Below are 13,464 nucleotides of genomic sequence, written 5' to 3' on the forward strand. Positions count from 1 at the left end.
CCTGGCACTAAACGCAACACTCCTACCAACTCCTAGTGCAAACAATTAAGCAGGTGTGTCTTCTTACGTCGACGAAGTAATCCACGACTCACCTCCAGAAACACAAGAAGTCGAACCCACCGCCACCTTCTCCCAAGGCCCTCTACAACGCATCGTGCTCACATCGGCTCCCCGTACCTTCCCTCACGATATTCGGACCAAGCCTACGGTTACGTTTACCGGAAACATATACGTACCAGACATTCGGAGACATTGATCCCCCCATATTCCCATTTACCCCCCATATTTAATCCTCCGCCCACGATTTTAGTCTCTTAAATTTCTCCGACAGGGCACTTCTTTGTCCTCGTGCGGGCCCTTAGATCTTAAACCCGGTACCGAACAGCGTCAAGTTCACCTCACCTCTAAATTCGCAAGACCCACCCCTGGCGTGTGAGAAGGCGGTTATCGCATTCCCATTATACAAGGCACACCTTCCAAAGGCCAATTTATCCAATCCTTAATTATCCCACCCTGCAGGTCGGGTATACATCGCGTCAAGAACCCCTCGTCTTGGTCCCTGAGGTTTTTCTCATCCGTGTTCCTTATTTATAGGGCGCGTCAAGTGAACGGACGGACAGACAGGCAAGGAGGAGTTATGGGTATTTCAATCACCGACGACTCAAACTCGAAGCAACCTGACATCTCGTACCACCCCGACAAGGCCAAGTATCATGCGCGTACGGCGCGTCGTCTGGCTGAAGATCCCTCTCTTCCGGAGGTTGCCCTCCCTGAGGGTTTCCCTCCTCGCGTGGAAGGACCTATCGTCTGGGAGGGCAAAGACTGGACGAGCGAGGACCAGTGGGTGTACCAGCTTCGTGACGCCGAGCTGGAGGAGATCGACCAGGCGCTCCAGTATTTCAAAGGTCCCCTCCCTCTCCTTTATTTTCGAATTACGTCTAACCGAATTTTTACTAGGCACGGGAAAACCACTAGGCTACATCAGCAAAGAGACGTTCCCCCTTCCTACCCTAAGCCCCACCTTGAAAGACCTTGCTCGCGAGCTCTACTCAGGCCGGGGATTCTTCGTCTTACGAACCATCCCAATCGAGCAGTACGCGAAAACAGAATTGGCGATCGTCTACGCTGGTACGCTCCTCTCATTTCCTAATATGCATCCATCTCGACTCACATTCATCCCCAACAGGTATATCCTCACACGTCGGCTCCGCCCGAGGAAAACAAGACTCCACCGGATCCGTCCTCGCGCACATCAAAGACCTCACCGTCAGCCACGCCCACGAGCAAGGCGGGATCGGGAACTCGGCGTACACGACGGACAAGCAGGTCTTCCACACCGATGTGGGTGACCTCATTGCCTTGCTGGCTATCCAGTCTGCGGCCGAGGGTGGCGTGTCGAGGATCAGCAGCGCAGGGAAGGTGTATAATGATATCGCAGCGACGCGCCCTGATATTATCCGTACGCTCGCGGAGCCCTGGCCTTTGGATAGGTGTGTTTGACGTGTCTCTTATGTCTGGGTTATACGCTCATGTTGATAGCTTTGGTGGATCCCCCGGGTACACGACGCGTCCGCTCCTCTTCTACAACGAGGAAGACAGACATGTCATAATTCAGTATTCTCGACGACATTTCACAGGATACGGGTTGCAGAAACGAAGTCCACATATACCACCCATCTCCGAGGCTCAGGCGGAAGCACTCGATGCGCTGCATTTCGCCGCTGAGAAGCATTCCTTGGGGTTGAATTTCCAGAAGGGCGATATTCAGTATATTAACAGTCTGGGCTTGTTGCATTCTCGGGATGCATTCCGGGATGACGAAGAGCATACGTGAGTGTTGATGTAAATGGTTTCTCCCGTGAGGTTTACTGATGATATTATTATGATGGGTCAGACGACACCTGATCCGGCTGTGGCTTCGCAATGACGAGCTGGCGTGGAAGACGCCAGGGCCTCTGCAGCATATATGGAAGAGATTGTACTCTGTTTCTCCTGATGATCAGAGATTTCCGGTTGAGCCTGAAATCAGGAGGAAGGAGAATGGCGCGACAAAGTGAACGAGCTCTTAAAGTTATTTCTACCTGTAAGGCTTTTGGCCGGTGAATGCGACGTAAATTGTAGCCTGGCAGGCCGTTTGATATATACGTGTACGTTGAAGCAATGAGAAAAAGAGTGTGACTTGAATTATTTAACTGTGAAAAAGAACATATGATCAAGTTCGCAACCAAGCAGTCTTTGCAATCTTCTTAAGCCTTTTCTGCTCCTTGAATCGATCCTAAATGACCATTAGCCCAGCACCTCAGAAATCACAACCAAGCACTCACCAAATCCTTCTTACTCGGTCTCTTCCTCTTCTTCCCTTCCTCCTCTTGCTGCTGCTGCTGTTGATCCCTCTGCGCCTCCCACGCCCCAACATCAAAATAAAACTCACTCATCCGCTTCGCTCTCTCATACTCGGACATATGGCTCGGGTCACGAGCGTCATTGGCTGTGAAGCGGCCAGTGCGGGCGTTGAACTTTGCCGTGGCGGTGTAGGCACCGACACTCCCGCTAGGTCCGGCAGAGAGGGAAGGATCGAGGTAGGCGAGGGAAGGGTCGATGCCTGCTGCTAGAGCAGCATCGTAGGATGAGGAAGATGAGGAAGACGCTGCCGCTTCAGGCTGGGGTTGAGGCTGAGGCATCAAAGGGTTCTCCCATGTTGTCTGGCCCGTGACCGCGTTGTAAAAGTAGTACGTGTTGTGCTGGGGTGAAAAGATAGCTTGCCAGTCGCCGTTGGTAGGCGCCGCCGCCGTCGCCGCTGGGGTCGGTTCTGCTGACTGCTCTTCAGAATTTGTGGGCTCAGGGACTTTTTCGGGGATAGAGGTTGATGTTTCCGGCTGCTCTGGTTCTGGGGGAGGCGGGGTGGGCGAAGCCATGGTGGCAGAAAGCGAGAAGAGTTGTTGACAAATTGAGAGGAAGCTTCGGCCCGGTATTTGCGGCAGATTCCGAGGGGTGCGTTTCTTGCATTCGCCCGTATTCAAGAAAGTACTTGAATCTCCTCACTCAGTCACATTTTGCACTGTGCAGGCGTGAGCACTTGTATATATGGATACAATCCGGTCTTATTCGTTCCGATGATTTCCCCAGCAGCAGAGTAGCTATGGAGACGCTGCTTCTGGGTTCGCGTATCATACTTCGTCAGTGCCTTCGCACCCCGGGCCTCAGTATGCTGTCCTAGTATGTACTGCACCAGGTTATCCACTATCGCGCAGATAGTACCGGTAGAATCAATCATTTTCAAAGGAGCAATACAGATCGAAATTGGTAGCGATTTACCCGTGATTCGTCGGTATTCATCTTCGTTGCAGAAGATGGTCTTCATCGGAGACGACAAACAGCGTATGTTTATAGTCTCTTTCCAAAACTTTCCATCATCTCAGCAGAACTTGAAGTGCTGCCCTATGGTCACAGTGACATCTCAGAGTTGGAAAGTGTCTTTGAAAAGCAGCACCTTTGGCGGAAAATACACTTTCTTGACACCAGTGTGAGTGAAATCCCTTGCTCATGCATGCTACGTGTGCTCATACGGTCACAGATCGCATGCCTATGCCAATCGGGGATTTTATATCCGAACATGTCTACAATAAAAAACACAAGACTATCCGTAACATATCGTCGAAGACCTGTTGCCGTTTTGTCAACATACCGAAAGGACGGGAACATCAAAGCAGGATTGTAAGTATTCCCTCTAGCCATGTATCGTCTCGACTCATTCACGCTTGGGTTCAGGACGAAAAGGAACCCTAGGCAGTGGTCAAGGTTGCGAAGATCTTGCAGGAGCGCAACAAGTCGTTCCGAGTAATAACACCATATGACACGCAAAGATCTACCATCGAAAAATCACTAAAGGAATATCCGGCTGCAGAACTTCCTCCTCTAAGTCACACAGCACACAGGAGGGGCAACTGTATAACACGGCAGATGCTGAGATTGGTACGTACGCGTGTGATCTCTGGATAGTAGACTCCCAGAGTACAAAGCGCTCGATGAGCGCAGCGATCCCTCACTGTCTCCTCCGAGTCAAGTTGGCGCTGGCTCTGCCATTCCAGCCGTTTGAAGTATGGGCGGAGATGATGCGACTGGAACGATACTGGGTGGAGGGTGAAGATATCACGTATGAGACAAGCGACAGATGAATGTGATGAGACTGGATGGCAAAGACAAAGGGTGATGTAGTACTTATGGCCCAGCCGGTACTTGACGAGGATGTTAGGGAGGCAGCATAACTTGCTTCAAGTTGTAAGTTTCGAGCTGTGCGATTTAACTTGAGTTACTGAACTGCTCCATAGATATATCTTTGATATAGGAATTATAATATGCGCGCAACTCGAGCCATATGTACGAGTATGAGAGAACGAATTCCTTCCTGGGCGCTACTTTGGGCGCTAGTGTGCTTGTGTGCACTGGGGGAAGAGGCTGAAGATTGAAGCTGTGAACTTGAAATGATACGCAGTTATACAGTGTTTTTGTCGTCGCTCTGGAATTTCAGCAGACGCGTAATCAAAAATTCCCATCGAGGCTAGCGGATGTTCGGCGCTGTGTCTCAGTACGAAGTGCTGAACATAACACTTGAGGTTTACATGGTACATGCGCGTCATCAGCAAGAATGTCTAGTATTGAAAGTTGCCATATAATTAGTCTACTAGGCTGGGCTTTTGGCTTGCGATCCGAAAAACAAGTCCTGAACAACTGCATTCCACTATAAGCCGGTATGATGCCATATTTCTGTGAGATCTCACGCACGTCCGTGTCATAACCGTTGGCTGTCTGCCAAACAAGCTCCCGCAGGTTTAATCCTATCCCCACATGAAACCAACACAGAACAGAGGTGTTGTCTTCATCCGCCTGCTTATCGTCTAAGTGGTCGGTCAGTGGACAAATTGAAGCATAGACAAACCGATGTGATTTACTCTAAGGACCTGCATTCGCGCTGTCAAGCAGTTCAAGCCAAGCAAACAGGAGTACCAACCTCAGCGTTATGGTGGGTGTCACCCTCCATAAAATAAAGCTCTTCCATATCGTTCGCAGGGGAGTCGGAGCTGGCCGTTTCCGGAGGGAGCGAGATGACGAATCGGCCGCGGGCGTCACAAAGAAAAAGACAGTCCTGTATCATGGCATTTAGTTATGAGCATCAATAAGGATACTGTCGTGCTTACTATGCTTCCGTCAGAAGCAAACAAACACCTTTGTTCCCATAAATGATTCAGGCCACTCTGTTTGAAAATGAGTACATCAAAACGATGCAGACAGCTGTTGCCTACTATTAAATCGCGACTCTGTTAATTCAGTTGTAAGAACGTGGGACGGCTGGTCACACGTCTCACTATACGCACCATTTTGTCTAGCAAAGAATTGAGAATGATATCGGAATCGATCGCCGACCATGACGGGATGACATCTACAAACCGGTGCTTGATATCTGTATATTCTGTAAATTAGGTATTCACTCCAAGCAGGAGGTAATTATATCACCGAGATCATACACCGAGAACAGCGCTCCCCGCTCATTAGAGCTTGAAGCCCCGATAAGGTGAGGCAGGTTGGGATGCCTACAGAACAGCTAGGTAAACAAAACGTGCAGAATCTTGATGCCACGTACATAAATTTCAAGTCCAACATATTTGACGCTTCCCACGTCTAGAAATGACTTAGGATTAACAACCTAGAATGAGAACACGTGTTTCGTACCGATTTCGCTTTACAGCCTGTGAACACTTTGATGGTAACGATCTTTCCATGCATTTCTGCTTTTTGAAGACTACCCTGGACTACGAATGATCTCTTCGCAGAGAGTGAGATCACTTCTCCGCACGATCTACAGGTTTCACGAGCACCCGTTTCGGTTTTTGTCAGGAAGGCTTAACTTACATCTACCAGTGGTTCTTCAGGCTTCGAAGCAGGTTCGGAGCGATTCATGAGCACCACAGTATTATGTTCGATGCGCTGTAGGGATGTGCTCTCTACGGCATTCTGTTCGATGCGCTGCAGGTATGTATAAATCGCTGCAGTATTCTGTTCAATGCTCTGCAAGTATGCATAAATCGCGGCAGTATTCTGTTCGTTGCACTGCATGGATGCGTGAATCTTTGCGCAGGTTTCTTCAAGCGAAAGTAACTTCTTGATCTAAAACAACAGTAAAAGGATCTAAGTCAGAGGAGTGCTGTACTGCTTACTTGGAAAAGCGACAGAGTACTGTTGACCCGTTTTTTGATGCGTTGCAACTCATCGTTGTATGATTTAGAATAGAGCGTTCGTTCAATCGACATCTTCTGTTCATACTCTTCGACAGTGTTTTGGACATTATGTAAATCCTTACCAGCACACCCAGATAAAAGTAATGACTAAGTAAAGTAGAGAAGGACGCACGCTTCAAACTGTCGAATACTGTCCAATAAGGCAGGCGTAATTTCTACGCTCTGCAGATGCTCGGATAGAGTGACATGAGCCTTCAAGCACAGATTTACGATTTCACGGGCGGTCCCCGTATTCTGCTGGCTCTGGTCCACCTTTTTCAGAATGGAAAAGACAATATCCGTCGCTGGTCCAAGGGCCGGTACCGGGATTAACACAGAAGCCGCCTAGATGACCATCAGCAACAACAATTACCTGCTGAAATCTAGTGACCACGTACCTTTAGACATTCCAGAGGCATTGTAAGAGTCTCAACGCCCTTCTTCTTGACAAAGGGAATTGGCTTTTTCGCCGTCTTCTTGACCAAGGTAAAGATCTTCGCCATCGAATCGCCGTTCGTGTATCCTGAGGAGATGGTAATGGTTGTGGAAAGAGATGCTGTAGACATCAAAAACAGCTTGCTTTGCCTTTCCCACATCTTCGGCATCAGGACCGGAACAAGTCTAAATATGCATCGTCACTGCCGGTTATTGATGACACGCAACCATGACGCATAATATTTGATTTTCACTGCTGAAGCGCTGTGTTCGTAGCAAAAAAAGAAGGATTTTAGAGAAGCCTTCTGCTACCGACCTAAAATTTACATCAGGATGGATTGCTGCGCCTCTTGCGAATCCTACATTGACCGAGTGTTGAGTGTGCGAGAGCGAAGAGGACGAACCAACGTCGTTAACCAGATACTAGAACCATATCGGATTTAGTACGGGATGGGTCAAGAGCACAAGAGCACGCACCTCGAAATTGTCGACCAGAATCACGATGGAACAGGCACCGTCCGATGACCGATGATGCCATTATCTAGTAGCGCAACTGCTTTATCGTCGTGAAGCAACACAAGTAGTAGATACTCGAAGCGACCTGCGATGCACACATCGAGCTATTCAATCACGAAGACACCAGAAAAACTCTTCACATTCCTGCTTAGTAAGAGTCCCAATTCCGAACAAAGACTTAAGAGACACACCCTGAAGATACATCAAAACGAAGCGACTTTGATTTCATAGCCTTGGGAAAGAGGACGGTCGTAGTACTTCTCGAGTTATAGATGGAAGAACGATTTTGTATATCGGAAATATACCTCCGGTCAGGGACTACGTGTGAAACTTTGAAACTCGGGAGTCTTGTCAATGTTTCCAGGAAGAGCCTAGCCACGCAAGAAAAGAATTCTAAGCTTTCGAGAACGCCGCCCCACCGCGTCGCAACTTGCCATGTTGCATCGGCAGAAATTGAGCGGGTGTCCATGGCGATGAAATGGGAAATACCGCCCTAATACGAGGTACATTGCGCTATCGTGCTGCGCGATGTAAAAGCACGAGGTGTACACTGCCGAGTTTGCCTCCATTGGAGTCCAAGTGATGGTCGTTTGCGTAGGGAGCGCATTGGAATTAGAGAAAGCAGTATATTCTGTCATACGTCGTAGGAACAGTGGGGGTTCGAGGTCAAAATGCGGTGGTGGTGGTGGCGTCAGAAATGTAAGGTAAGTGGTGGATATGTATGAATTGAACATAGCGTTAAAGCCGTGAAATCGAGCCGTCAATATCTTCGGGTGCGATATACTTCCCTGGCTAGTCTGAGAATGAACGGCCTGTCTGCAGAATGCCTCGCTCAGAGTCCTACCGGTTAGGTACAGATCCTTATGTATGTCGAAGCCAATGCGATGTCTAAGATGGCGTGGAATAGGTTTGGATAACGTTCGCCTTGTACGTCGGCTACGCGTAACGGACTGGAATCAACAATGACAACCAAAGTAACGATAAAATAGCTGTCCTCGATGCTGTACGCGTAGGTTTTCGACTGCGTATTCTGGTTTTTCGGGTGCAGCAGTGGATATTTCTGGTTCTGGGGAGGGAGAGGTGGGCGAAGCCATGGTAGCAGAAAGCGAGAAGAGTTGTTGAAAAATAACACTTGAATGTATCCGCTATATTAAACGCTGTCCTGTCGACGCAATGCTGCGAGAGTGTATGTGTGTCGAGTAATAATGTGAAAGGATGGCGTGCCAGTCGCCGTTGGTGGACGCCGCTAAGGTTGGTTCTGCCCTTCGGGCTTTGAGGTTCCTCTACTTTTTCCTGGAGTAGCAGTGGATGTTTCGGGCCGCTCTGAGTCTGGGGGAGCGGGGTTGGCGAAGCCATGGTATTCAAGGGCAAAAAGAGGAATTGACAAATTGAGAGACGGGTGGCTTCGGGCCGGATTTTGCGGCTATCCTGGCGGCGGTACTTGACTTTGTTTTCCATGGGTTCTGAAAGCAAGGTCGAAGCGTCGTCGCCGCCCCAGGCTAAACGAAAGGGATGGTACCTTCTTTGTCTTGCGTTGGTAGCAGTGTGCTGGATGGCCTACCCTTACCCGCCTCATTCACCTAAAGTGATCGGCAACTCGTCGTCACACTGCTCGCACCTTAGCCCACTCCCTGCTTCCGAATTCCACACTCGCCTGTCTACTCTCGGCGAGACCCTCACTACTCTCAAAGCCTCTGCATATATCACTGAACCTGGTGCAAACGCTCTGTACTACGCCAACATCTCGACCTCGCACTGCCACCTCTCTGAGAGACCTCTGCTGCTTATCGTGGATGCCTCTGCCCGGGTAACGGTCCTGACGCCCAAGTTTGAAGGTACACGTGCAAGGTTGCTCCCTATATTGTCTGATGTGAAGTGGGTGGAATGGGCAGAGGATGAGGTTCCGTATGGACAACTACCTGATATCGAAGGAACGGTATTCGTGGATGGGAATATCCGTCATTTCATCGTCGATGGCCTACGAACGGCGTTCCCAAAGGCTATAATAAGCGCTGCTCCCCCAGAGATCAGGCAGTTGCGAGAACGCAAGTCGAAGAGAGTGCTAGAGTTGCTCAAATGTGCCAACGAGGTGTGCGTGCTTTCATCTCATGTTCTGGAGATTACTAACAGACCTATACAGGCCACCCTTCTAGCCATCCGACAAACACACAAACAAATGCACCTCGGCATGCGAGAGTCCGACGCCCGTAACCTAGTCGTACGCGCCCTCGCCGACGCCGGACTAAAAGACGGCGGATGCCTTACCCCATTCGGAGGTATGCGCCAACCCATTCCTGACCTAATCCTCATCCCGCTTAGAAAACGCCGCCCTCCCTCACGGAAGCGGCACAGACTGCCTTGTTCGACTGCACCGCCTCCTTGCACGGCTACTGGAGCGACGTCACACGTACACTCGCTCTCCTCGCCTTCACCATCCCCAATACTCATATCCAAATATGGAACTTTGTCCACTCGGCTCAGAATATCGCGTTTGGGACTGCCCATGCAGGTGTAGTCGCCAAGTGCGTCGACGAGGCTCCGAGGCTCTTCCTCGGTCTTGCGGGGTATGCAAAGTATTTCACGCATCGTCTTGGGCATGGGATTGGCTTGGAAGTCCATGAGGACCCTTGAATGGCGGGAGCGAGGTCATCCTCCCAACAGGGCATACTTTCTCTGATGAGCCTGGGGTGTATATCGAGGACAAAGTTGGTGTGTGCCTCTTACATTACTCTTACATTGCGCAAAACGGCAGTGCAATGTGCCTCACAGCGGGAGTGGGAGGTCCCGCTTCGTCGCCTTGGAAGCCGTAGGGGCAGGATATCTAGAAGGTGAACGACGATTTATATATTCACTGAACGAGTTATATATAATCATACGGACCGTTGAGTCTGGTTTACGACACTATTCCCAGCCAGGTATCACGGGCCATATAATGCTTAAGAGGTCTGACTTTGCAGTACAACTGTATAGATAGTGTCCTACTCGGGTGAGCATCCTATATCACCCTCTAGGTGGGACGGCTTGCTAGTGCGACCACTACTACTACTTTGCAGCTTGATTTGGCACAAACAAGCTCAACGGAATGTTCGCTAGGCTTGATGTAAGTCGGACAACAATCGAACTACCAAGTCCTAGGGACGCCCCCAAGCTTTAGCACTGAAAATCAAGTATGCTGTTGAGGATGGAGTTTCACAGCCACCAGCCACCATTTTTATTTTACACATTATTTTGACCATTATTTACTTTACCGATCGTTACCGTAAAATTTGGGCTTCGTACCACCACCATCCCGCGTCGTGTACTCTGGAATATACCTGCGTCGAGCCCTACCACCACGTTCCCTTCGACCGCTGCGCCTAAAACCCCAACATATGCATGATAGTTTCGTGTCGTCAATTACCACTAGGGGCTGCATTTGATGATATTTTGATGTGCACCGGTCCTTTTGCTTCCTTCTGCCGAACATGTGGTAAAGGGAAAGCGTGCTGTTTTTGATACGCACAGCATCTTTTTTCACAACTACATCCATCTCTGCAGGATACACTGCGAACGGCGATTCGATGAAAAAGGGTCTTACCTTAGTCAAAAAGAAGGGCGTCGAGACTGCTATAATTCCTCTGCAAGGTCTAAAAGTACGCGATCACTAGAGCTTACTAGGCGACTATTGTTGCTGATAGTATCCTAGGCAGCTGCAGGACTGATCCCAGTACCGGCCCTTGGACCAGCGACGGATATCATCCTCTCCATCTTGGAAATTGCATATCAGAGCCAGCAGAATGCGGAGAACTGCCGTGAAATCGCAGATCGGTGCTTGAGGGTTCATGTGACATTATCTGAGCATCTGCAGAGCATGGAAATCACACCGACTCTATTGAAAAGCATTAGACGATTTGAAGTGTATGTCCTTCTCTACACGACTCAGTCATTGTTTTCATCTGAGTGCTGTTAGGGAGTTGCATAACGTCCAAGAATTCGTCAAACGATACAGACACAAGACGGCGATCCGTCGTTTATTTTATTCGAAATCAGATAATGATGAATTGCAACGCCTTGGAAAACGGGTTGACGAAACTCTTTCGCTTTTCCAAGTACGCCGCACACTCTTTAGATGACCATTTACCAATTGTTTTAGATCGAGAGGTTACTTTCGCTTGAAGAAATCTGCATGAAGATGTATGCATCCATACAGCACGTCAACCAAAATATTTTAAGGAATGGTGCATCCCTACAACGTATCGAGCAGAATACTGTAGTACTTGTGAACCGTTCCGAACCTGCTCTGGGGTCCAAAGGAGCATCGGTAGAAGTAAGTTAAGCCTGACAAAAATTGAAAGGAGTGCTCATGAAACCTGTAGATCGTGCCGAGAAGTCATTTCACTCCCGGCGAGGAGATCATCAATGGTCCAGATTATAGCCTTCAAACCGCAGAGATGCGCAGCGGAAAGATCGTTACCATCAGAGTGTTCACAGGTTGTAAAGCGAAATCAGTACGAAACTTATGTCTTCATTCGAGGGTGTCGGTACTAAACCATTGCCAGACCTGGGAAGCATCAAAGAAGGTCGACTTGAACATTATGTATGTGCATTCCAGATTCTCACGTTTTGGCTGCATAACTGTTTCGTAGGCATCCCAATCTACCTCACCTTATCGGAACTTCAAGTCCTGACCAGCAGGGGGCCCTATTCTCAGTATATGATCTTGGTGATCTAAATACCTCCTGCTCCGAATGAATGCCCAGTTGATGGAGTTTATAGATATTAAGGACAGCGTTGAGGGTGTTATCATGTCATGGATGCACCAGGATATTGACGAAATCATGTATATGTGTGCCCGAATGGTGTGTATAGCAATACCCGTGATCGGATTTTCCACCTTCTTAGACTTACGAATGAACCAACAGGTTCACGGAATTTCTGTAGGTGGCATCTGCTCGAATTGCTTTTCTGCACTTATTTGCGACCAGAGTGCACTGAATAATCTGTCGGAGCAAGCTCGTTTGTTTGATCTGGGTGCGGAAGTAAGCACCACAGTATCCTTATTGATACTCGTAACTGAATGCAATGATATAGAGCTTTGATATTCTTTGGGATGCTCGCGGCCGGGTGGTACTCGCAATCCATCCGGAAGTGGCCACCTCTTCAACAACCACCTTGACTTCTCCCGAGGACCATAACCTAAGCCTTTTACATGCGATGGACGACATCTGTGATAACGTTGGTTCTCCTGTGTGCTTGGCTAGAATTGCTTATTAATAGCGAGAATGTAGATCTTTCGTAAAGTTAATCATATACGTTATGGTAAGTGAGTGTCTATGCTTGGATTTGTCCACTGACCAGCTACTTAGATGATGATCCGTACCGCACAGAGTCCCAGGATAGTCCCAGTATACAGTTAGATGAGGACACATCTTCTCCAGCAACTTCATCTCAATCGTCGAATACGACTGTGATTAAACCTCGGCGGGAGCTGTTTTGGCAGTCAGCATCTCGCTATGACACCAGTGTACATGAGATCTCACAGCAATATGGATCATTCGTATGCCTCAAAACGTTCTGTCCGCCTGTTCGTCGAGTCTATACCTCTCGTCGGCCTACGGAACACCACAAATGCAAAGGATATATGCGAGAAGAGCTAACTCTTACACCTGTCATTCTTGAGAACAAGGTTGTTGTGCACCCGCTGCCGTGTATTAATGAAATCTGTATTATTTGCGGGGAACGCATTGAAGAGCTATCTACGTTCGAGATCCTACGGCGCAATTATCTAGCTATGTTAAACGAACAGCCATCGTCATCTAATTTGACCATCGACTCAATGGCTGTTTCCGATGACGATCGGCTCACTGACTCTTTATCGTCAGGCACATCGCCGCTCTTCGACACACCTTACAGCGACGCCTTGGACTCGTTTGAAGCATCGACGATTTACTACACTGCTCAGACCCACTTCCTTACAACTCCCATTTTCCAGGACAGCTATACCCCATTAATATCGGATGCGGATGAGCAAATGTTCCGCTCGTACGAAGAACTGTTGGCGGTTCCTCCACAGTTCCCGGATTTGGAAAAACTGTGTACCATGTCGCCTACCTCACCGGCTGTCGACTTCATTAATCCCGCTTTGGTATATCCCTCTCTCCTTCCCCCAGTTGAGCAGGCCCTCCCGCCACCGCCATCTTTTACCCCTGCCGCCGCTGCCACTCGGCCGACGAAGCCTCCTCCTCGCAAGTCGTCTGCAACG

The 13,464-nt window shown here is 48.9% G+C and overlaps 7 protein-coding genes across 7 annotated transcripts; 4 read left to right on the forward strand and 3 right to left on the reverse strand.

Annotated features, from left to right (window-relative positions):
- Positions 1 to 309: 309 nt before the first annotated feature.
- Positions 310 to 2,182, forward strand: EV420DRAFT_359644 (uncharacterized protein). The gene is made up of 5 exons (XM_060481840.1): positions 310 to 905; positions 958 to 1,128; positions 1,187 to 1,490; positions 1,540 to 1,830; positions 1,895 to 2,182. Exons 1-5 carry the CDS (start codon positions 638 to 640, stop codon positions 2,055 to 2,057), a joined length of 1,197 nt encoding a protein of 398 aa, XP_060330768.1. The 5' UTR covers positions 310 to 637; the 3' UTR covers positions 2,058 to 2,182.
- A 30-nt stretch (positions 2,183 to 2,212) lies between these two features.
- EV420DRAFT_1222315 (uncharacterized protein) lies at positions 2,213 to 2,873 on the reverse strand (the record flags this gene model as incomplete). The annotated part of the gene is made up of 2 exons (XM_060466470.1): positions 2,213 to 2,275; positions 2,325 to 2,873. Coding segments are annotated over 2 exons (612 nt in total), but the record flags the coding sequence as incomplete, so codon positions are not given.
- A 121-nt stretch (positions 2,874 to 2,994) lies between these two features.
- On the forward strand, positions 2,995 to 4,175 carry EV420DRAFT_1748013 (uncharacterized protein; the record flags this gene model as incomplete). Its single annotated transcript, XM_060480220.1, has 5 exons — positions 2,995 to 3,378; positions 3,432 to 3,523; positions 3,575 to 3,714; positions 3,905 to 3,972; positions 4,003 to 4,175. The coding sequence occupies exons 1-5, from the start codon at positions 3,219 to 3,221 to the stop codon at positions 4,173 to 4,175; spliced, it is 633 nt and encodes a 210-aa protein (XP_060330770.1). The 5' UTR covers positions 2,995 to 3,218.
- A 656-nt stretch (positions 4,176 to 4,831) lies between these two features.
- EV420DRAFT_1542635 (uncharacterized protein) lies at positions 4,832 to 5,665 on the reverse strand. The gene is made up of 8 exons (XM_060473169.1): positions 5,639 to 5,665; positions 5,512 to 5,588; positions 5,373 to 5,458; positions 5,301 to 5,315; positions 5,196 to 5,252; positions 5,009 to 5,143; positions 4,950 to 4,958; positions 4,832 to 4,895 (listed from the first exon to the last, which is right to left on the reverse strand). Exons 1-8 carry the CDS (start codon positions 5,656 to 5,658, stop codon positions 4,836 to 4,838), a joined length of 459 nt encoding a protein of 152 aa, XP_060330771.1. The 5' UTR covers positions 5,659 to 5,665; the 3' UTR covers positions 4,832 to 4,835.
- Positions 5,614 to 7,234, reverse strand: EV420DRAFT_359812 (uncharacterized protein). The gene is made up of 6 exons (XM_060481842.1): positions 7,185 to 7,234; positions 6,671 to 7,130; positions 6,406 to 6,617; positions 6,213 to 6,350; positions 5,728 to 6,162; positions 5,614 to 5,676 (listed from the first exon to the last, which is right to left on the reverse strand). The coding sequence occupies exons 2-5, from the start codon at positions 6,875 to 6,877 to the stop codon at positions 6,000 to 6,002; spliced, it is 720 nt and encodes a 239-aa protein (XP_060330772.1). The 5' UTR covers positions 6,878 to 7,130; positions 7,185 to 7,234; the 3' UTR covers positions 5,614 to 5,676; positions 5,728 to 5,999.
- Positions 7,235 to 8,646: 1,412 nt separating this feature from the next.
- On the forward strand, positions 8,647 to 9,854 carry EV420DRAFT_1764158 (peptidase M24; the record flags this gene model as incomplete). Its single annotated transcript, XM_060480769.1, has 4 exons — positions 8,647 to 9,312; positions 9,364 to 9,441; positions 9,473 to 9,499; positions 9,543 to 9,854. The coding sequence occupies exons 1-4, from the start codon at positions 8,680 to 8,682 to the stop codon at positions 9,852 to 9,854; spliced, it is 1,050 nt and encodes a 349-aa protein (XP_060330773.1). The 5' UTR covers positions 8,647 to 8,679.
- Positions 9,855 to 10,500: 646 nt separating this feature from the next.
- EV420DRAFT_1542649 (uncharacterized protein) lies at positions 10,501 to 13,260 on the forward strand (the record flags this gene model as incomplete). The annotated part of the gene is made up of 13 exons (XM_060473170.1): positions 10,501 to 10,855; positions 10,909 to 11,120; positions 11,173 to 11,311; positions 11,356 to 11,529; positions 11,579 to 11,710; positions 11,762 to 11,799; positions 11,849 to 11,925; positions 11,979 to 12,061; positions 12,125 to 12,139; positions 12,188 to 12,241; positions 12,294 to 12,437; positions 12,491 to 12,521; positions 12,569 to 13,260. Coding segments are annotated over exons 1-13 (1,848 nt in total), but the record flags the coding sequence as incomplete, so codon positions are not given.
- Between the last annotated feature and the right edge of the window lie 204 nt (positions 13,261 to 13,464).

This window comes from Desarmillaria tabescens (genome assembly GCF_030435595.1).
Source record: "Desarmillaria tabescens strain CCBAS 213 chromosome Unknown EV420scaffold_17, whole genome shotgun sequence".
In the NCBI taxonomy this organism is placed as follows: domain Eukaryota; kingdom Fungi; phylum Basidiomycota; class Agaricomycetes; order Agaricales; family Physalacriaceae; genus Desarmillaria; species Desarmillaria tabescens.